The sequence below is a fragment of the Pecten maximus genome, chromosome 9 (genome assembly GCF_902652985.1).
Source record: "Pecten maximus chromosome 9, xPecMax1.1, whole genome shotgun sequence".
In the NCBI taxonomy this organism is placed as follows: Eukaryota; Metazoa; Mollusca; class Bivalvia; order Pectinida; family Pectinidae; genus Pecten; species Pecten maximus.
The window spans coordinates 22,925,807-22,946,508 of record NC_047023.1 but is presented as its reverse complement, the minus strand read 5'-3'; the positions used below and the strand labels follow the sequence as shown (position 1 = coordinate 22,946,508).

At 33.9% G+C, this 20,702-nt stretch overlaps 1 protein-coding gene across 3 annotated transcripts; it reads left to right on the top strand.

Moving 5' to 3' along the window:
• The first annotated feature begins 2,931 nt into the window (after positions 1–2,931).
• LOC117334040 lies at positions 2,932–20,202 on the top strand. 3 transcript variants are annotated; one of them, XM_033893460.1, is made up of 4 exons: positions 2,932–3,022; positions 6,518–6,635; positions 16,207–16,268; positions 16,900–20,202. In XM_033893460.1, the coding sequence occupies exon 4, from the start codon at positions 16,967–16,969 to the stop codon at positions 18,482–18,484; it is 1,518 nt and encodes a 505-aa protein (XP_033749351.1). In that variant the 5' UTR covers positions 2,932–3,022; positions 6,518–6,635; positions 16,207–16,268; positions 16,900–16,966; the 3' UTR covers positions 18,485–20,202. The 3 variants fall into 3 exon arrangements, with proteins under 3 accessions (XP_033749351.1, XP_033749352.1, XP_033749350.1); XM_033893461.1 differs by lacking the exons at positions 2,932–3,022; positions 6,518–6,635 and adding an exon at positions 6,747–6,765; XM_033893459.1 differs by lacking the exons at positions 2,932–3,022; positions 6,518–6,635 and adding an exon at positions 14,915–15,009.
• Positions 20,203–20,702: the final 500 nt, after the last annotated feature.

The window sequence follows — 20,702 nt, the reverse complement described above, 5'->3', positions numbered from 1 at the left end:
CTCTCAGGTAGGTAGTCATGCCTCAGGTAAAATGTAGGAATTCCTGGCAAAGCTAATTATTGGTAAACAATTATCAACTTGATTTGTCAACAGGTATGAAACAATGTCTAGGTTATTTAAAAGTTAAGAAATAGGAAAGCAGGGTCAAGTAGGTAATGTATCATAATATAGGAGACCTGATACAAATTGAATCTTAAATGAGCTTTCATTTCATAAGAGATCTTATAAAACAAGTCTAAGGAGTTTTTATTTTTTCGAGAATTGTTGAGATTTTCAGAAAATCTCATATGAAATGATACAAAAGAGATATTTTTAGGTCAGACTATCCACATTCAAAAAAATGATATTGTTTTAACATTCACAGTGACTATTAATACTGACTTTTACTGGGAGGAAGAATCCACTAACTTACTAACAATTTTAGTTTAACTGTAATGCATGCATACAGGGTCACTTCAGAGCAAATAATGACCATTTTCTCGGGGAATGTTTGAACATTCATTTGCAAATTATTTTAACTTTAGTAAGCGTATGTATCAAATAAGGAAACCAGACTTTTGTGTCAGGAACGCAGTATATATGCTATTTTCCGATTGGTTATGATAATGAAAACCTCATAATATATGTTGTACTAATATTTTAAGGAGATATAGATAGTTACTAAAGTTTAAAGGTCATATGATATCACTCTAAGCATTCAATGAACCATTCTATATTCGACCCAATTTTCAAAAAATCCAATTAACCAGGTACAACACCTGTTCTATTGTTTATATAGGAACAATAGGTGTATATAAGGAAACGTTTTCTGTATATAAGTTGATCGGTCGATTATACTGATAATTGAACCATACAGCTGAGACATCGTTGCACGCTTGCTACCTAGTATTGTAACCTCAATTAAAAGTAAATATTTCTACACATCAGTTAACCTTCAAAATTAATCAAAACCGTTTTAGCTGAATGTATCAAAAGGAAGCAATTATATCGTATACCGGGACAACCAGTCCTCTTTAGGCCACAGAACCCCCAACTTTGTTATACTTACCAAAGAAATAATTTAATGAAAATTATTCTGTATCTGAACAGGGTACATAAAATACAACAATACATTTAATCGAGTACGACTTGTCGATCGACCTGGCGTATTCACGGTGTTTTGGTATATATTAATATCACACGCCTATGGTCTAAAGACAGTTAGTATTGTATTGCTAACCAAAATCACCTTAAAGAAGTACATGGATTTGGAATAGCAGGGAGTATGTTGGCGAGTCAAACAAGGTAAGGACACTTAATTTTGTATTCTTTCATAATTATGCATTTTCCTTTGGTCATTTTCCAATTACATTTTAGCATTAAGATATAACGATATTTCTAAATTGTTTGCTTCAAGTAACATCGTTAATACGATACCGTATTCGAACTGGAAACAAACGTTTAACAAACAATGATTATGAAATATCCTTTCAGTTCTGATACTTTTTTGTTTATCTGGAAAAGAACAAAATATTTAAACCGATTGGTTGAAACTATGTGGATTATTATTGACATGACAGTGAATTACTTTCCAGGTGAAATGAAATTTGCTACTGCATTGTAACACACCTAGTCTGTGTACCTTTATGTTGTACACCTATGTTGGTTACTAGCTGTACGTAATATATTACTATCTACAAATGTATATATGATGGGATACGTATATGTTACTGTGTATTTGATGGAATACATTCGTGTTACTAAGTGTATATACGATACTAAGTGTGTTTACGATTGAATACGTATTTGTTACTGATTGCATGTGTGATGGAATAAGCATTTGTAGTAAGATTTAAGTCTCAATATAATAGTATACGTATTTTTTACTACCTTTGTGTAAGACAAGTTACGTATTTATAGTAAGGTGTATGTCTGATGAGGCTACATATTTATTACTACCTTTGTGTAAGACATGTTACGTATCTGCAGTAAGGTGTATGTCGGATAAGGTGCGTATTTTTTACTACTTTGTGTAAGACAAGTAACGTATTTATAGTAAGGTGTATGTCTGATGAGGCTACATATTTTTTACTACCTTTGTGTAAGACAAGTTACGTATCTGTAGTAAGGTGTATGTCTGATGAGGATACGTATTATTGCTATCTGTGTGTATGACGAGTTACGTATCTGTATTAAGGTGTATGTCTGATGAGGATACGTATTTGTTACTACCTTTGTGTAAGACATGTTACGTATCTGCAGTAAGGTGTATGTCTGATGAGGCTACATATTTATTGCTATCTGTGTGTATGACGAGTTACGTATCTGTATTAAGGTGTATGTCTGATGAGGATACGTATTTGTTACTACCTTTGTGTAAGACAATGTTATGTATCTGCAGTAAGGTGTAAGTCTGATGAGGCTACATATCTATTACTACCTTATTGTTAGACAAGTTACGTATCTGTAGTAAGGTGTATGTCGGATGAGGATATGTATTTATTACTACAATAGACTTAGCCTGATCGGATTCCTATATTATTACAGAACAAGTTTAAATCTGTATGCATATTTTTGTAAGAACTAAGTATGTCTATCAAGAAACCTACTTCTTTCAAATTAAATAAATATAAATATCACTTCGCTATATATATATATATAACTTGTTATCCCTTGAAAGATCAAAGTCGAATGTACTCAAAACACTATGACAATAATAAGCTGTAATCAAGAAAAAAAAACATAATATGAGTTAACGAAATAATTTAGGCGTTATCAAATTCTGTTTAAAGAGAAAATTAAATCAATGATAATGATAACGTCCATTTAAATGCAATCCAGGATTCATTCGTACATGAACTAAATTTTAATTCCTTTTACGACACAATAAATACCCCTACACTACATTTATTGGACTGTTGTGTGACTGGTTTATCATGTTAACATGACACCCTGTGATAGTACAGGGAGTTGTACGATGACAGTGTCTAGGGATTTAACCTCCATTTTGTAACCGGACCGGGATTTGTTTGAAATGAGAGCAGTAAGTTGCAGTTTCTTTTTATTTAAGCACTTCAATGTTCATTATACAATATTATAGCTTCGATCCAAATGTTTAACATGAATAAGTCAGATAGAATGGCTCAAATATCAAAGCAAATTTAACAGCTGTAAGTAGCTTGACATGGCGACAGAACACTATCTTTTCATGAATCATGGGTGTAGGATCAGATCATCAAATCAAAATGGCAGCCACTTGGCACACTTTTGACGAGGACTGATGATGTCTATAATGAATTTGAAATAATTTTTTAGGTGTGAAACACGACAAGATAAAAGCAAACACGGTTTAGATTATAACGTTATAGGAATTATAATCTGATGAACAGGTAATGGATATTTTAATTTTTTATTGTTGTTTACAATGTCCATTTTTCACGGAGCATTAAATACACAAGTTGGCTTAGAACTGCATTGGTTTTTATATCATTATCCGGATAAGACAGATTGTTTCATGTTTCAATTTCAATTCAAGTTTCAATTGTTAATTTCCCCTTTCTAGATAGTAACATTCCTGCAGCCCCTAGCTACGGTGTCTCAGCTGATTCAATATTCAAGGGCTTGTTCGCATTATCCCGATTTCCATGATAGATGTCCATTACTGACGGAGAAATTAATAAGGTTTCGAGAGATGAGTGTTGATGGCGACAATGGGAAAGTGTTATGGTCGACATCAAAATCTCATTTAGAAATATTCTATTTGGATGCGGTATGACGTCAGACGTGTTGATATGCCTAGTGGTCCCTAGCTCTCATTAGAAATTTTGACCTGGATTTGATCTAGATTTATATGGCGGGTGTCGTCAATGAAACAAAAGTCGCTTACTCTTCCGGAACATCCAGACTTATTCTTGTTCATGAGTCTCCATGCAACTCACTATAATCAATTTTGAGTTTGAATTATAGATTCGTTATGATGTAGGTATTATTTGTTGTTTTAAAAAAAATCTGATTGCATGTAGGTCGGTCAAGACAGGTTGAGTATTACAAATGAGGTAATCTGAATCTTCAACGATATATTTACATACGCACTTTTTGCACTTGTATTTAATTTTAAGTTAATAAATATATACAAAGAAAAGTACACCGTATATCTATATTACACGAGGAAATTGTGCAATATTCATGATTTAAATGCACCCTTTGTATATATAGCTTGTATCTTGATTAATTGAAAACTACCTTTATAATTTTTGAAATCATTCGGTTATACGGTTACTGCATCTTTTGTATTTTTTGGGTGACGAATCATTTCTTGTGACTTTCATGATTATGCAATATCAAGTAAAGATATCAACGTCGAATACTTGTTCATATAGCAGTGATATATCAAAGTATGAATTTTAAGTTACATATAGATCCTAACGATACCTACCTGGTGTATCGGTCACATATTTGATTTATCATTGGAAATATCACTTGGCTGATAATAGTCCAGCTTGATAAGTGGTAATATGAAGGGTGAGTGACAACAAAGCCACTTATTGTTTAGCTAATCAAGACAGTTATTCATCAAGACAACTTAATGGCAGTCTTATACCAATGTACTTTAAAACAAATTGTGTCGTTTTTGGCACTATAGCCCAACAGTGTGTAGAGTGGCATTTTCCTTCGAATAATTTTATTAAAACGCATTAACTCGTGCAAATCACTAAATGAACATTACGGAACTGAGCATAACATTAATAAACTTTAAAGTAGTCGTGTTCAAGCAAAGGGTTATCCCAGTGGACTTGGTTATGAAAAGCGTGTTCTTTATTCGTTCGCATTTCATCCGCATTTTTGAAAATAGTTGCTCCACATTTCCATTTTAGTTCGCCAGCGACCAGCTTAAAATAGAAAATATGATATATTTGTTGATATATATCAAGATACTAACTGAAATAAGATTCCATACATATAGTGAAATTCCGTCACATAATTACCAAGCTAATTGTAAGTCGATGTCAATTTTCATCAATATGCCTCCTTCGATATGGCAGCCCCTTTTACAGCTCTACCAACGGTGGCAGTGAAGGAAAGTTTTACTGGACAAGTAACGAAAATATGAAAATGTATTACGGGGCAACTCATAGCAGTTTAGCGAGGTTATAGCTGTAGAATTGTTTTACTGAAAAGCGATTGTAATATAACGAGGTTTTACCTACATGTACAAACGATGGCATTAAAAGGTGGTTGAACCGACAAAGAATGGCAGTATAACTAAGGTTAACAGATACACGATGGCAGTATAGCGATGTCTTCTGACAAGCGATGACAGTATAATTATGGTTCATTGATGCAAAATGACAGTATAACGAAATTTTCTGATAAGCTATGTCAGTGTAACGATGGTTTACTGACAGATGAGGCTGTTATGTAGATGTTAGGTTAGTTTTACATTATTATTTTACAATGTCTTTCCACGTCAGTTCGTCTATCGATCTGTAGCAGTAGCAGTTCGGCAAAAATATTTGATTAAATACGTGATTATCTTTTATGTAAGAACATAAGAAATCCTTTTATACTATTCATTTTTGATAAATATTTGATTCAGTTTCCTGTCAATACGGCTCAAATGGTACTGTCTACCACTCCTGGTTTCTCGTCTATAATGCAGGTGCCAGTTAACAAAGCCATCTTTTTTTGAGAAGCATTTGACATGGCGACCTTGCAAACACCTTTCGGAATGTTTGAGTGTGAGAAAAAGCTGTTTTACCATTGTCACAGTCAGCAGTTAAACCACTTACGCAAACAACGAATCCCTACTTCGTCGTCGTCTCGAGCGCATCAGGTGTTAAAATCAGTGTTCATACAGATGTATTGATTTTCGATACAATCGCGGCATGGTTGGACACAAAATATTTCGGTAAATTAAGATATTTTAAAATCAATGTGCATGACACTGGTAAGTCGCAAGCAGTAGATAGCTGTCAGTGTTTGTACATATGTATTATTTACCTGTGTTAACAATATTAAAATCAATCCAAAAGCTTGATATTAGTGGGCGCTTTAAATCCTATCACATGCAGATAGGTAAAAGTTACAAAGACGAGGAATCATATTTCTTAAAAACTATTATTATATAGAATATACGTGAAATTTCTTTCAACAGTTAATAGGGTTATCAGGCCTATAAATGTTAACACGGCCCGATGACGACTTCGACCTGGTGGTTTATTGAACCAGACATATTGTTATGTTATCGGTCTTCGATTTGTTATGGCTAATGAATCCGCAACCATAAACGAGGGATTGATTTAAAATAATCACCTAATGTAAAGCTTGAATATCTTATCAGATCACCGGGTACCTGTTAAAATCCTCGCTGTTGTATTTCACGTATCTTTTATACACCTGTACAAGTTATGAAGGCTTGATAACATATGTTTATGTCTTGGACAATTTGTGACACAATGTCGATATTTTGTGGATTTATGTGTTGAGGTTACTGCTTTATCGATTCCATGATTGAGGGTTTTGTGTTCTTGGTCATTAGCAGAAACATTGCAGTGACTGGCACTTAAGAGATATCAGACATTCGGAAAGTGTGGCTGGCGAACATAAGGATTCTTCAACTGCTCCTGGAACTCGGCACCTACCAAAATGGATAACAGGTATTTCCATATTCGTAATCAATAACTCCTTTTTAGATTTTGTAGAAATGTCGTTTACATTTTATATCGTTGTGTCGTAAAATAAACTGGAACTTTCCTGGAACTCGGTACCTACCAAAATGGAAAACAGGTATGTCCATATTCGTAATTAATACATGTGTAACTCCTTTTTAGATTTTGTAGAAATGTCGTTTACATTTTATATCGTTGTGTCGTAAAGTAAAAAGATCGAATTGCTTTCTAAGGAAATTAAAACAAACTGAGTTCTATGGCGGACATAATACAACAAAACTTTTGTCCCAATATACAAGAACATTTTCTTTTAGGAAACATAAATATAATAATTTAGTTCTTAATTGCAAAACTACATAGTGGAAACCATGATTGCAAAACTACATAGTGGAAACCATGTCTTTGTAATTACAAAAGCAGAAGTTTGCTTTAAGTTTACAATACTTTTTTATTTTAATTTTAAAAATACATAAAATAGATTAATCGCATGGAATAACGAATCATAAAATTATTAAATAAAGATAAGTGTATATTATTAAAACAATATTTACTTAACCGTGTCTTGCGTTTGTCTAATAAACTGTTGTTAAACTGTCTGAGGCGACCCCCTGAATTGGACGGAATAATTACATTATAGTTGGCAAGTATTTGATATCTTTGTATTTGCCAACTCCGACAGAAACATACCAAAGCTTGCTATTCACCAACTGTTAACGGTAACATGGAAATCGTCACAGTCTCTACCTCTATCAATCATATTAATTACCCAGGTCAACCAACCCTGTAATAAAGGTGTATCAGAAATCATGTTGCCGCTGTAAGAAATGTAATTTCCATTTTTTGTTTTAATTTTTTTATCGTATCACACTTACGATCGTGATTTTTTTAAACATTATTTATTATCAAATCACACTTACCATTCTGAACATTGATTAAATCTGACTACCTTTATTTTCTCTACAATGTTTGCCTCTTGATATTGACCTAGATTTATATGGCGAGTGTCGTTGATGAAGTAGAGGACGCTTTTTCTTCCGTATCATCTTGACCTATTTTTTCTTTTTAGTTCTCCTGTTTTCTCCTGTTTTTTTTATTATGAGAACCATTTCGTTTATCTAACTCACCACAGATCTATTTCCGTACCAGTGTAATCCTCTCAGTCTCTAAATATGTAAACAGTTTAATTGCATGTGTATGGTATTCCTCTGCATTTCATTGGATGTCAATACGATATTTACTTTTAGTTGTCTCCCCTTTATTTCTATTTCAAATTAAAGTGTCTTTGTTTGCTATTTCCCCGCATCTGTTTTACTCTCTTTTTGTATCGATTTACACTTCGTTTTCTTATGCGTGGAAAAAACAACACTAAACAACAATAGGACAACATTAAAACAACACTAAAACAACACTTAGGCAACACTAAAACAACACACAGACAAAATTTAACCAACACAAAGACAATACTAAAACAACACTGAGACAATACTAAAACAACACTGAGACAATACTAAAACAACGCAAAGATGTTACTAAACCAATACTAAGACAACACTAAGACAACCCAAACAACACTAAGACAACACAAACACCAAACTGAGACAACACTTAGACAACACCAAACAACACGTAAAAAACACAGACGACATTAAAACGAGACTAAGACAACACTAAACCAACACTAAACCAACACTAAAACAACAATTAGACAACACTAAGCCAACACAAGGACAACACTCAAACAACACTAAAACAACACTAAAACAACAATTAGACAACACTAAGCCAACACAAGGACAACACTAAAACAACATCAAAGCAACACTGAGACAGGTTACATCATTTCACTTCATCCCACTGATCAAGAGAGAGAAAACAATGAACAGCGCCAGCATAATAAAAGACTTTCATGTAAAATCGAAGCTAGTCAATTAGACAACTTAGTTTCCAAAATAAATACCTGTTTGAAGATTTGTATTACTCTAACGACACTTGCTGTATTTATATCATGCTAATCGTTAGAACACAATCCAACTGCCCAAAGGACCACATCACCAGTAATCGATACTTGTTTGGTCACCACATACCCAACACTAATTGTCTCTCGTGACGAACATCAAGTCAAATGATAATTGATAATCGATGGTTCACACAAACGACCAAGCTAATTGTAGAAAATTGCACAAAATATCGATTATTATTTTTTCCTGTAGGTATTTTCACACCACAAAATTCTACAAACATAACGACATAATTCATTTAGATATATCCATTTCTCCTACGAACATCAATGGTCGACGGTATTATTGGCTATCAATGTTTTGATCAAGGTATTTTAACTGGAATGCTACAAATCATGCTAATCACAAACATACAAAAAATAAACAGAGCATAAATCTCAGGCTTATAATGACCATTATTTCGATATCATTTAATTTTTATAATTCATATTTAAAGACTGCTAATACACCTTATGATTCTTCATAAATTATAACATTTCTAGCGGTGTAGTCTTACAGGTAATTTTCTGAAGACTTATGTGTTTCCAATATGCGGAATAATTCAAGACCAGACTGATTTCGAAGATAACACTGAATTTTGACTTATTGATATCAATTAGGATTGAACTCTAACCTTAAATTGGTCCCCTCGCGCTCCCTCTTAATACGACATGTAATAAATAATTCATCGTCATATGATTTCCATCTATGGGCGAATAGCGCTTATTATATATTAAATACATTCTCACAAAGCACTTTAACTTAGAAAGAAAGTTGCCGATAACTTGTTCTCGACCGACAGCAGACGTCCTGTCGCGTAGATTGAAGAAAACTATTAGCCTTACACAGCACCTGGTTATGAGTGCCGTTTCAATTGTAGGTAAATATTGCCATGCTTTCATAAGATAACACCAGATTTTCTTTTCTGTTTCCCATACTCGTAAAAAAAAATATTGGCATCATTTTGGTGTCTTACTTTCTATGTTGTTCTCTCATTTTACCACTGTATGTTCCATCACATGTTCTTTTTGAACTTGAAGTGATAATGATTGTTATGAATTCCCGGATTAAACGACAGACACTAAATATTCATTTCATTTTGGGGTGGTCTTGACATGTTCCCCGTATTGACAGACTTCTTTATATAAATTCATAAATGTAATTCTTCACTCACTGCTTTGCTATTATGAACATGGAGTTTTTTGTTGTGTTTGGTCGCATGAATAATATATTTTTATCTGATTTTGATCGAAGGAAATTCCTAACGATTACGTAGTTATCAAGCGGATTATTGTACTTGGTAATATGTTGATAATTCTAGTATTTCTTGTTGTTTTTATCCGTTATACATTTCATTTCGAAGTCTGTGGGGGTCATGAAAACGCATTAGAGATATCCACAGTATTCTCAAACAATTAAATATATTTACATAAAACTTCACTCTCAAAACGAATTTAGCTGGGTATTGGAATTATCAGAATTTGAGATAACGAAATTAGTCAATATGTAGCTTTTGTAACTATAACTAATGATAATATGACCTACATTTACTCGACGGTGTTATCGATGAGGCAGAAGACTCTTACCAATCCCGAGTACTTTGTTCTCATTAGTTTATTAATGTTTTCCATGTAAAATATGTTGATTTTATATTTTGCATTCATTTTGTCGATTTCTAGTTGTAATTTAGATTTCGTTATTATGCCAATATTTTCTGTTTTGGTGATCATATTACTGATGCTATGATCTGCTCTTTAGATAACAAAGCTCTGAATATTATAAATTTTGTAATCCAAATAGAAATTACCTTTTTGCATTTATTTGAATAACAAATCAAACTGATACCGCACTATGGAACTCCTTTAACCCATTATTACCAGTTTGTCTGGTTCCACTACTTTATCATACCTGATCTAGTCTACCCATTACATGCAAACTAATGTTTGACAAAGACATCCAATATTATGGATATGACTTGATGTCTGATGGGATAACACACATCTGTGGCGATATATATGATATGTATAAAGCTCGTCAAGATATATATTACACAGTGTTTAACATATTATACAACAACATACTTTATTTTACATCTGCGGTGTTAATCACTATATCTACCTTTCCAATGCAAATGATCTGCAGGTTACATGTATTATAGATGCAACCGATTTGCCTTCATAACGGTATCCCTCTATTAACTGCAGGCGTAGAAATAAAGAAGGGTTTCCGTCTACTAAAGTACAATTGACATCTGTCGCATATTATTTAGGAAAGTTTTATGATATACACCATGATCTAATTGGGGAATATTATCTTTATATTCTGGAAATGACCTAGATTTACATTGCAGGTATCATCGATAAAGCAGGCGACACTGACGATTCCGGGATGCATGACATTATTCTCTTCGTACATAGTAATTGGTCTCCATGTTTATCTAGCCATTCTCACGGGAAGCGAGGTTAATAAAATTTAGCGTTGACTCACTAGTCAACAGGTTACATGATATTCATGTAAATATCACAGAAGTAAACAGCTTTACCTTTTTATATGTTCTTCATGTTGTACAAACAAATCACACTTTTGATTCTTTGTCGGGAACAAGAATAAATTACAATGAAACTGTCATAATTCAAAGTCGTTACCATCTGTCCCAAGGTCTTCTTGTTGTCGATGTTTTTAAAGACCCTTCAGGGTTTACATTATGCACCTTTCATATTTTAATTTGCTTTTTATGTTCTATTTCTTTAATGAGATATCAAATACTCGTTAAAAAACATGTGAAACTTTCATGTTTACTTTTCCCAATATAAAAACATTTGTTTATTAAATATCTATCAGTAGTAAACAGCACGTAGCTTCTACGAAAGGTGAACAGGTCACACGTTCTTCTATGCATCTCAATGGTTACAAAGGCGGGGAATCTCTAGTGTACATCACCACCCTTTACATTTATCAATCTTACGATCAAGCAATTCTTAAGTATGTAATAGAGACATCCCGTGAATCATTGTAGTAGAAATGAGGCGGACGAATTGGATTAGTTTCGATGCTTGATGATGCGGTAAATTGGTGTTACCCCATTCCTACGTGTCAAGACAGTCCAGAGTTAATGGGCAATAACTGGTTCGACCTTGTAAATGCACTTTTTTTATCGCCACGAAGTCACACGGTCTGATTTTAGCTTTAGAACATTTCATCAACAAGGAATCTACATGAAATGCGTATCCTCAAACAAGATAGCACAAACATCAGAACTAGCTGTCCTTTATGTCGATTTTAATGCTTAAGTGCAAAAAGGTGTTAGGACACTTGAAATGTTTCAAATTCCTGCTCAAGGAAGGCAGGTATCGTGGGGGAATTATGGTCGTCCCAAATGTACCGAATAATATCCCCTTTGTATAAGTATTGGGGAAGTACTGGAATATCGAAGTTATAGGCTTCCATAGTCTGTCAAATAATCGCGTTACCTTACAAGTAAAAGAGTAATAACGAAGGGGGACAACTCTAACAAATTATTTTTTTTTCTTTTTTTTTCCGTGTTATTGGTAATATACATTTAATAAGTTTAGATGATTTAACTACAATTTAAATATTTGAATTTTGCAATGACTCTTGATTAAAAAACAGGAACATTATATTTACTGAACGAAACTCAAAATTGAAATTAAAGCTATGGACAAAGGAACTATCAACCAGGAAACTCATGGAAAATACAAAGGTAATCAGAGTGGTACCGTTAAACGACTTCAGCTTGGTTGATGACACCATCATATGTATCAGGGCCAGTAGGTCATGTCCTCAAAGACAGAACTGATTATTAAGGTTATGAATTTTCAATATCAATTTATCAATCAACTCATAAGGCAACCATCGGAAATGCATTACGTACCTGATGCGATTCATGAACAAGACAATGGATTTTAATATATAGGACATAGAGAGAAAAGATATTCATTATATAGCATATATCACAGAATATAATTTCTTTGTACTTGCTTTGATTTAAATGTAAACCAATGATACGTATATGATTTTGTTAATAATTATACTTCATTGGCCTCGTGCTTCACTTCCACAGAAATACTTCACAATGAGAACGTCGTTAGACAATAGGTTTTTAACGCCCCACACGTATGGGTAAACGTAGCGGTAGAGATTATGATATATTTAACCATATCATAATTGATTTATTATCATAAGTTAACATCTTATAGATATCTAACGTAACACCTACTGTGCTTCCTGTGGTAATGTTCAAACACTTAATCAGGTGTCAATGTGCCAGAATGGTTTAAACAATGCCATACATACACCCATGAGCTTTAATTACACACAATGTAACCTATAAATGGATATACATAAAATGTTTCAAAGCACGATTGAAATAAACCAATTATATATAAATTGGTTTTCTCTGAACAATTGTTTCCCATTTAGGATATAATTGATTCCACATCGTTAATAATGACCCCCACTCTATAAGATCGTGCAATCTTAACACTATCGACCATTGTCTTCAGATATGACACACAAGGGTACCCACTAGTCAAAGTGACACGGTGTTGATAAAAGAGGGTAAATATAGCCACTAAGATAACCACTTGATACCCCCAGCCTGTTATAAAGTCACTAATCGTGTGATAATCTAGGGAGACTATAATTAGATATGATAAAGGAGGATTATGACGAAATACATGACAGTATGTCTCCTGTACCTGTAGGTAGAGAGGATAAAGCACCGTGGTGCATTGCCTCCCCTGTGGGGTCACCTACATGAAGGATTCACTATTGAACAGATATGTATGATCTATCGTAATTCGTATACAAGTATATATCACTTTTACTCCATGATAAAACATAATAATACTTTCATATTATCGCTATTGTGTGCTGAAGAGGCATTGCTTATATAGCTCACTACGAGAGCATCCCCTTGAAATACTCATTTATTGCAAACTGGATATAGCAGATGTATATCTCTTTCTTTCCACTTTTTGGATCGCCTTTAATTGATGTTTTTAATATCATAATTTTCTTTTAAAAGATATATACATTTATTTACTTTAAGTTATGTCATACACAAACAAGGTATGAATAAAGTCATATCCTCACAATCATCGGCGATTTTTCTCAATGATTGGATAAAATCATTGTTGTCTGTTCTTTTGTTGTTGTTTTTTTTATTTAATTTTTTTTGTGTATTCTCAAGCAAAATATAACATTTAGGTTTTGTACAGATCTTTGTTCGAATATCTTGCCCGCCGATTAAAAAATCAGACATTCATATGTTTTAATGTATAAATAGAGAGCAACATACTATGGCGCCATGTTTCTATGACAATGTCGTTTTATATTTATTGTTTTAATTAATTAATTTATCTGCGATACAGTGCCTCAGCGGAGTACATGTACATACACTCATTATTGTGTATTACTTTGTTATTACATGTACTAAGTTTGTCCAATTTGTAATGCGCACTACTAGAAAACAATGGCATTGTGCCTCTTTTATGGAATTTAATTTCCATTAAGATGTTTGACTACATAACATAACTCACAAACAATAAATTCACAGAAAACGCGCTGTATTTTCAAAATACTCAAGTATTTGACGTCATTAGCAAATCTTTCTTAAGATGTGGTAAACCGCAGCCCACAGATGAAGTTTGATCCGAGCTTTTCGAGATCATTTGATTGTGGCGCCTGTCGTTTTAATTTAGCCGCAACTGTTTCACATTTCACAATCATCACAAACCAGAGTAAACGCGATCTTGACACCAGTAACGAAAATACAGACATTCACATACATATGCTACAGTACAAGACTACTGGAACAAAGCCATCGAATCTCTACTGTTGGGTTCAAGTAGTAAAAATCAGCAATCCAAACTTAATCTATTAGAATACTATTGGTATAGCGCACCGTCTATAACATTGTTACCCTACAATACGAACACTATAGATGATCAGGGATATTTAAATATTTGTAGATATAGATCACGCTACTCTGTATTGAGATCAGACCACGAGGTGTGCCTAGATAGCCCGAACCATAGTCCACTGCTGTCGCGGACAGCTTTGTTGTGATTAGTAATAGTGTATTGACGTCACGAAATCTCGAGTATGTAAAAATACACCTGTACGAATTCAGGGGGTGTGGGAGTTCCCTTTGATTGACAGCTGGGAAATACTAGTCTTTTATATGTAGGGTTATGGTTTTAACGTTACCCTGCTACTGCGAAAACAGACCAAAACTTCCGAGTCCTATTACACGTGTATATTTAAACACTAACTGTAGCATCTTGTTAGTCATAATACATCTGCCTTCCTAACAGAGAGGTCGTTCCTTACCGGTTTTATTTGTAAGTAAAGAACATCACTTACATATAAATATATCACGTTTACTTCATCATCATTAATAATAATATATCATCTTACTAGTTCATACATTTTCATAAAATACATGTATTTTTCATTTTGCAGATTATTTATCATAATTACACATCAGTTAAATCAATTTGAGTTCCATTAATATCAGTTTGATTTAAAGTAGGTAACGGTATAAAAATATTAATCAATTTCTATATTTGTCCTATGATGTTTAACCATTGTTTGTATTTGTGATGTGTTCCAGCATCATAATTATGCAAGATGCATTATGAAATTATTCTCGTCATTCATCGAACCGGCCATCAGTTATGGTTATAATATCATTATAATTATATTTTAAAGAGAACTATTTTATGTAACTATCTTATAGCTATTTTTTTTTTAGATCCGTCATCATCATCATTCAAGCATTTCAATGGGATATTTATACTTTTCACCGAACCCATTATGAATTTTCAACGCGTTAACAAAACGGTATATCTCATGTGATTCCATATAGCGATAGGGGTACCAGGAGGTCACCGATCGGGTAGAAAATGTCTTTTTATATATATTTCTTTTGATCGATGTTGACAAATACTGAAAAAATATATTATCGAAATGGGTAGTAAAGGGGTCGTGTATCGGTCAATGTTTTGTGAATTGTTCTGAAAAATAGATTCATTCAGAATCACATATTCTAATGACATGCTTCAATACGAAATGAGATTTTAAATGAATTCACGCACTACGGTTCCCCATTATTCAAAAAGAAAGTTTAAGATCTCTCCTTCTGGAGGTGAAAAATATTCATTTAAATTAACTTTATTTTGCTTCAGTTACTTTATAGGTTGAACTATTATAAGGATTAGAAACCTGCTGATACACTGATTAAATCACATAAGTGGAACGTAAACATGCTATTTAATGAATGTGTATATTGTTTACGTTGTTCCACACCTGTATAAACCGTTTAATATCAGTTATATTTCAGGCTTGGATGTTGCGTCTACGCATTATCTAGTTCAAAAAACGTTAGCTATTGGTAAAAAGCAAACTGCTAAAGTTCCACATACATATAGTGATACAAGTGTTTTAATTGAACGCTACATATTGTGCAATGGCTATTATCGTAATTGTAAAAGAAGTAGATCTTGACATAATTATATGCTTATTTTATTTTGTTTCAGAATCCTTTACGACCGAAACACTACTTGTTGTCAGTATCATACCACTGCCAGTCGTGATTTAGGTAAGCTTGCGATTCACATTTAACGCATAACTATAGTGTAAAATCTATTCATCGCATTCCCCATCGTAACAATGAGTAATCTAGTAAATAGATATAATCAACATTGTCTCGATAAAGTCCTCTTTTGACTAAACACATTTTTCGATTGACCGAATTTAGCTATCCAGCTTAAGTGAAACCCAAGGTTTCTTTTTCTTTAGGATAACCTGGAGCGTTTTAACTCCTTTACAATCCAAAGGATTATGTAAACTAAGCATACACTCTGGGTTTGTATTGAAGTGGCCTGGGACGTATTGATGACATTGACATAATTGGCGCGTCTAGTGTTTGCTCGATAGGATAAGTCTTCTATAGTGACACTATTGCCATTCTTTAATCCCTCCAGATAGTAACTATGATAAGCTACAACCATTTATCAACATTTTATTAGATTCCCTTGCTTAATGGCTTAATGAAAATCTGTAAGAAAATGTAGAGGTCGTGCTTATCGCCGAAACAGCCATATTTTGTTGTTAGATATATTGATTGGTATTACTTAAGCTTATGACTTGGACATCTCTCCAGTGCTGAAAAGTAAATGCCTCTGCCCAACAGTTACACTGTGAGCTAAGTAACTGTTCTTTATTTGTAGATCCCTTGGGCAAACGTCACGTTTCAGCCGGCACGGATAGTCCTTGGGACCGTCCTTTGTATTCAGAATGCGGGGTAAACTGCTAGCTGGTGGTAAACCCATTGCATGGAACCACAACACTAGTTATGTTGGTGCGTCTGGAGTTCACAGCGAGAACAGTCCACCCGCTATAGGACGTCGAAGGAAAAAGGACAACGATTTTAAGGAATTATTAGGTGCCATTGAAAACATGCATCGCAAAGATATGCAATCGTTTACAACCAACCGGAAATACTTGGAAAAGTCCATGATGGCATATAGTGAACGGATGAGAGAGATAAACAAAGGAAGACGCTCTCTTCCTGTTATTATCACGCCAGCTTCCGGTGAGAAACCAGTCCTTCCTCCACCAAAGAGATTTTCCAATACAATAAGACCGGATGCTGCATCTCCTGCGTCAGACTTACTTGGAAGTTCCAGGGAATCTCTCCTATCTGGAAATTATCTACATTCACCGCATAATTCTCCACGCAAACTCTCGCCAATATCAATTACACGAAATCGCAATCGCAAAATGACATTCCACGGCAGTGAAATAGAACGTCATCTACTTTCTCCAAATATGCATTCCTTACGCCATTCCATTAGCGGAACCGGAACCAGCCATTATTCCCTTCCATCGGAGGGAACGATTCGAACCCGTAAAATCAGTACGATATCTCCCCCAGATCCCTCTGATATCAGCCGAGCCAGAGACACTAGATCTACTGACAGTGCGTATGAAAGTTTCAATGGATCAGAGATGGAATATGACCATCGGGAAAAACATGATGAAATGGATGTGGATGTTCATTCTATCAGTTCCGTGAAAATTGCGTGCTTTCCGGACATTAAGGAGGAAAGGAAGCAGATCAATAGTGTATTCGGTGTTAATGATGAATCTAATGACGATGCACATATCCGAAAGAAGAACAAAAAAAGAAAGGTTACAAAAAAGCCTGCAGCCGAAGTCAAGGCGAAAAAGAACAAATATCTTAAAAGGTTCCGCAAAAACGAGAAAAAGGAGAAAAAAGAAGAGATAGCAGAAACCATCATCGAAACGTACGTCGAAGAAGATGAACAAGAGGAAGAGGAAGACATAATTGACGAACCTGAGAAGAAAAAGAGAGAGGTATGCTTCGGGTTTCGTTATTCTGTTGCAATAAAAGAACTCCTCAAAAAGCCTAATCCCTTTAATGTGTCAAAAAAGGAAATGGTTTCAAAAGTTGAGATGGAAAATGGACGCATTATAAACACGCTTGGACCTGCTGTGTTAAAAGTAGTAGATGTTGATAGACTTAATAATATTAGAGGAGTACCTCTCAATATCAAACGTGATGACCCTACTAGTAAACGTAAGAAAGCTGCAACGAACTTAAGTAGAAGCGTGTCGCGAAATACCCTCCCATCAATCTCACGAGGTGTGTCAGTGGAAGGGAAACACGAGGACTTTGATAGAGTGTTGCATTCGGAGAGAAGTCGGACTAAAACGTCGCTTTATGACAAGCCTATAGTGTCTTCTCATCAGTCACCGTCTACTGTGATGGTAATTGGTGCTGATGGATAGATTAATATGTCTTTACTGAAATCAGACAGTTTGACAAAAAAATTGCTGCTGTGAAAAGGATAATTAAGCAATACTGGTGTATACTTTATATCTTATACGCAGTATTTATGTTGCCAATACAGCAAATGTGCTCGTGATTTATTTCTGTGATATCGGTTTTATTTAGAGTTGAGGTACTTAATTAACATCTGTCGTTTTTGTCATTATCAATGCATTAAATACCGAGGACTTCAGCTCATGTCTTTATATGCTGAGATCTTAGGTGATTGAATATATGTTTTAAAAGTACATTTGTATAAATAATCAAAATAAACCGTATGCTAATGATATATGTATCTCGGATATCTGGATATATTAAAACATTTGCATATCTACCGGGAAAAAACTATCCACGTACAATAAGTTATTATGTAGATAAGGTATTTCCATACTACGCATGAGGTAAAACGATTCGTTTCTATCGGATTGTGTCTTTATTACAATATACTGATATTTATTGCTATTCCTGGGTCAGTGCTATTTTCGGGGTAAAAATAATTAAAAGTAGACGGAGATTTTAGATTTTCCTGTTTAGGTGAACCTTTTTAACTTATTTTCTCCCACAGATCGACTGGTTAGTGTGAGAAGATTTGTGTGATATTCGTCATTGGTTCCTTATCAGAATGGATGCTAAATGATTTTGATTTTCTTTATTTTTTCGTGTGTGTCGTTAAGGTTTCGTTCAGTTCGTTATTAGTTTAAAGAAAATCATTTGAAGAAGCATGCTATTTTACGTGTTGTGGTAATTTTGCTGAAAAGTCCTTCGTTTCGTTTCGCATTTTCGTACATGCTTTCGTGTATTTGTCGTGCATGGTGTATGTTGATGTAGCTTACAGTGTGTCATATCAAAGCTATGTTGTTGCAATCAAACGAGAGCATACAGAAAAAAGTCTCGATTTGAAAAAAAGATTGGCGTATCAAATACAAATATCTTTATCAATAATGACTTTTGGAAGGACGAATCAAGGTTGACCTCAACCAACTACGAAATAATTAGATAATTAATGATCTAACCGACTAATTATTTGTCTACTACCAACTGTTTTTTGCTGCTTAATTGTATACTTAGAGATGCATTGTTTTAATCATTGTGTCCACGACACAATAATTTAGGGTAAAATAATTCTGAAATATCTGTCGATTAATGTGTTGATATATATTCTGATCAAATACTGCATATTTAAAGCTGAGAATATTCCGGGTTATTGAAGCACTAAACGCTGTTTCTCGAAAAGATCAATAAACTTTTTCAGTTGTATAACTAAAACTTCATTTAATACGTTCAATATATGATTTTTACCCTTTTTGTGTTTTATGAAAATATTTATGCAATAATCGTGCATTAAGTGAAAAATAAACCTATATTGAAAAAAAGAAGTTTCGTATTCATGGAGCATAATTATTCTGGTACCACTCACGTATTTAAAATGACAAAAAATGAATGAACTATGTATTATAAGTAGTACTACTAGTCACAAGGGCGGGATTTTTCATTCCCTATGATTTGACAAGGGCGGGATTTTGCATTCCCTATGATTTCACAAGGACGGGTTTTGCATTCGTTATGATGTATATGTTGTATTGATCATTCGCATGTGATTTCATGATATTATTGATAATATGTATATTGTGTCATATTTGCTATATTTTGTAAAAATAAAATGTATTATGAAAACTTATCAACTGTTTTGCACAATTTGAGATGTTTTATTTAGGGATATTAATACTTTCTGTAAAGAATAAGTAAAATGAATGTAATACGTTTCTGGGACTAAAGACATACAATATGTTATATCAATCGGTTTAATGTTACCACATACAACTTGCCGTTATAAAAAATCTTGCGTGATAACATTTCATTGAACAGGCAAATGTGATTCACCACAAGCTTCACATTTAATATCTGACCTTCAAACTTCACGTCTCACGATTTTCTTTACATGAAGGAAAACATGGATAAATCAGACACAGAACAGGTTATTGAGACGAAACAGCGGTCACCAAACACGCACACAAGCTGCTACGTTATTCGAAAATCAAATGTCAGTTCTTCAAGTAAACGCACTTGCTTGGTATACCAAGTAACCAAGTAAGATTATAGGGCTTCGCGTTATATAATTGAGAATCATTTGAGTGTAGTGGACTAGCATACATTTTTTTTTTTTCAATTTACAAGACA

Excerpts from the sequence above, each read along its gene's own strand:
- LOC117334040 (XM_033893460.1), top strand. The coding sequence starts at position 16,967 with ATGCGGGGTAAACTGCTAGCTGGTGGTAAACCCATTGCATGGAACCAC.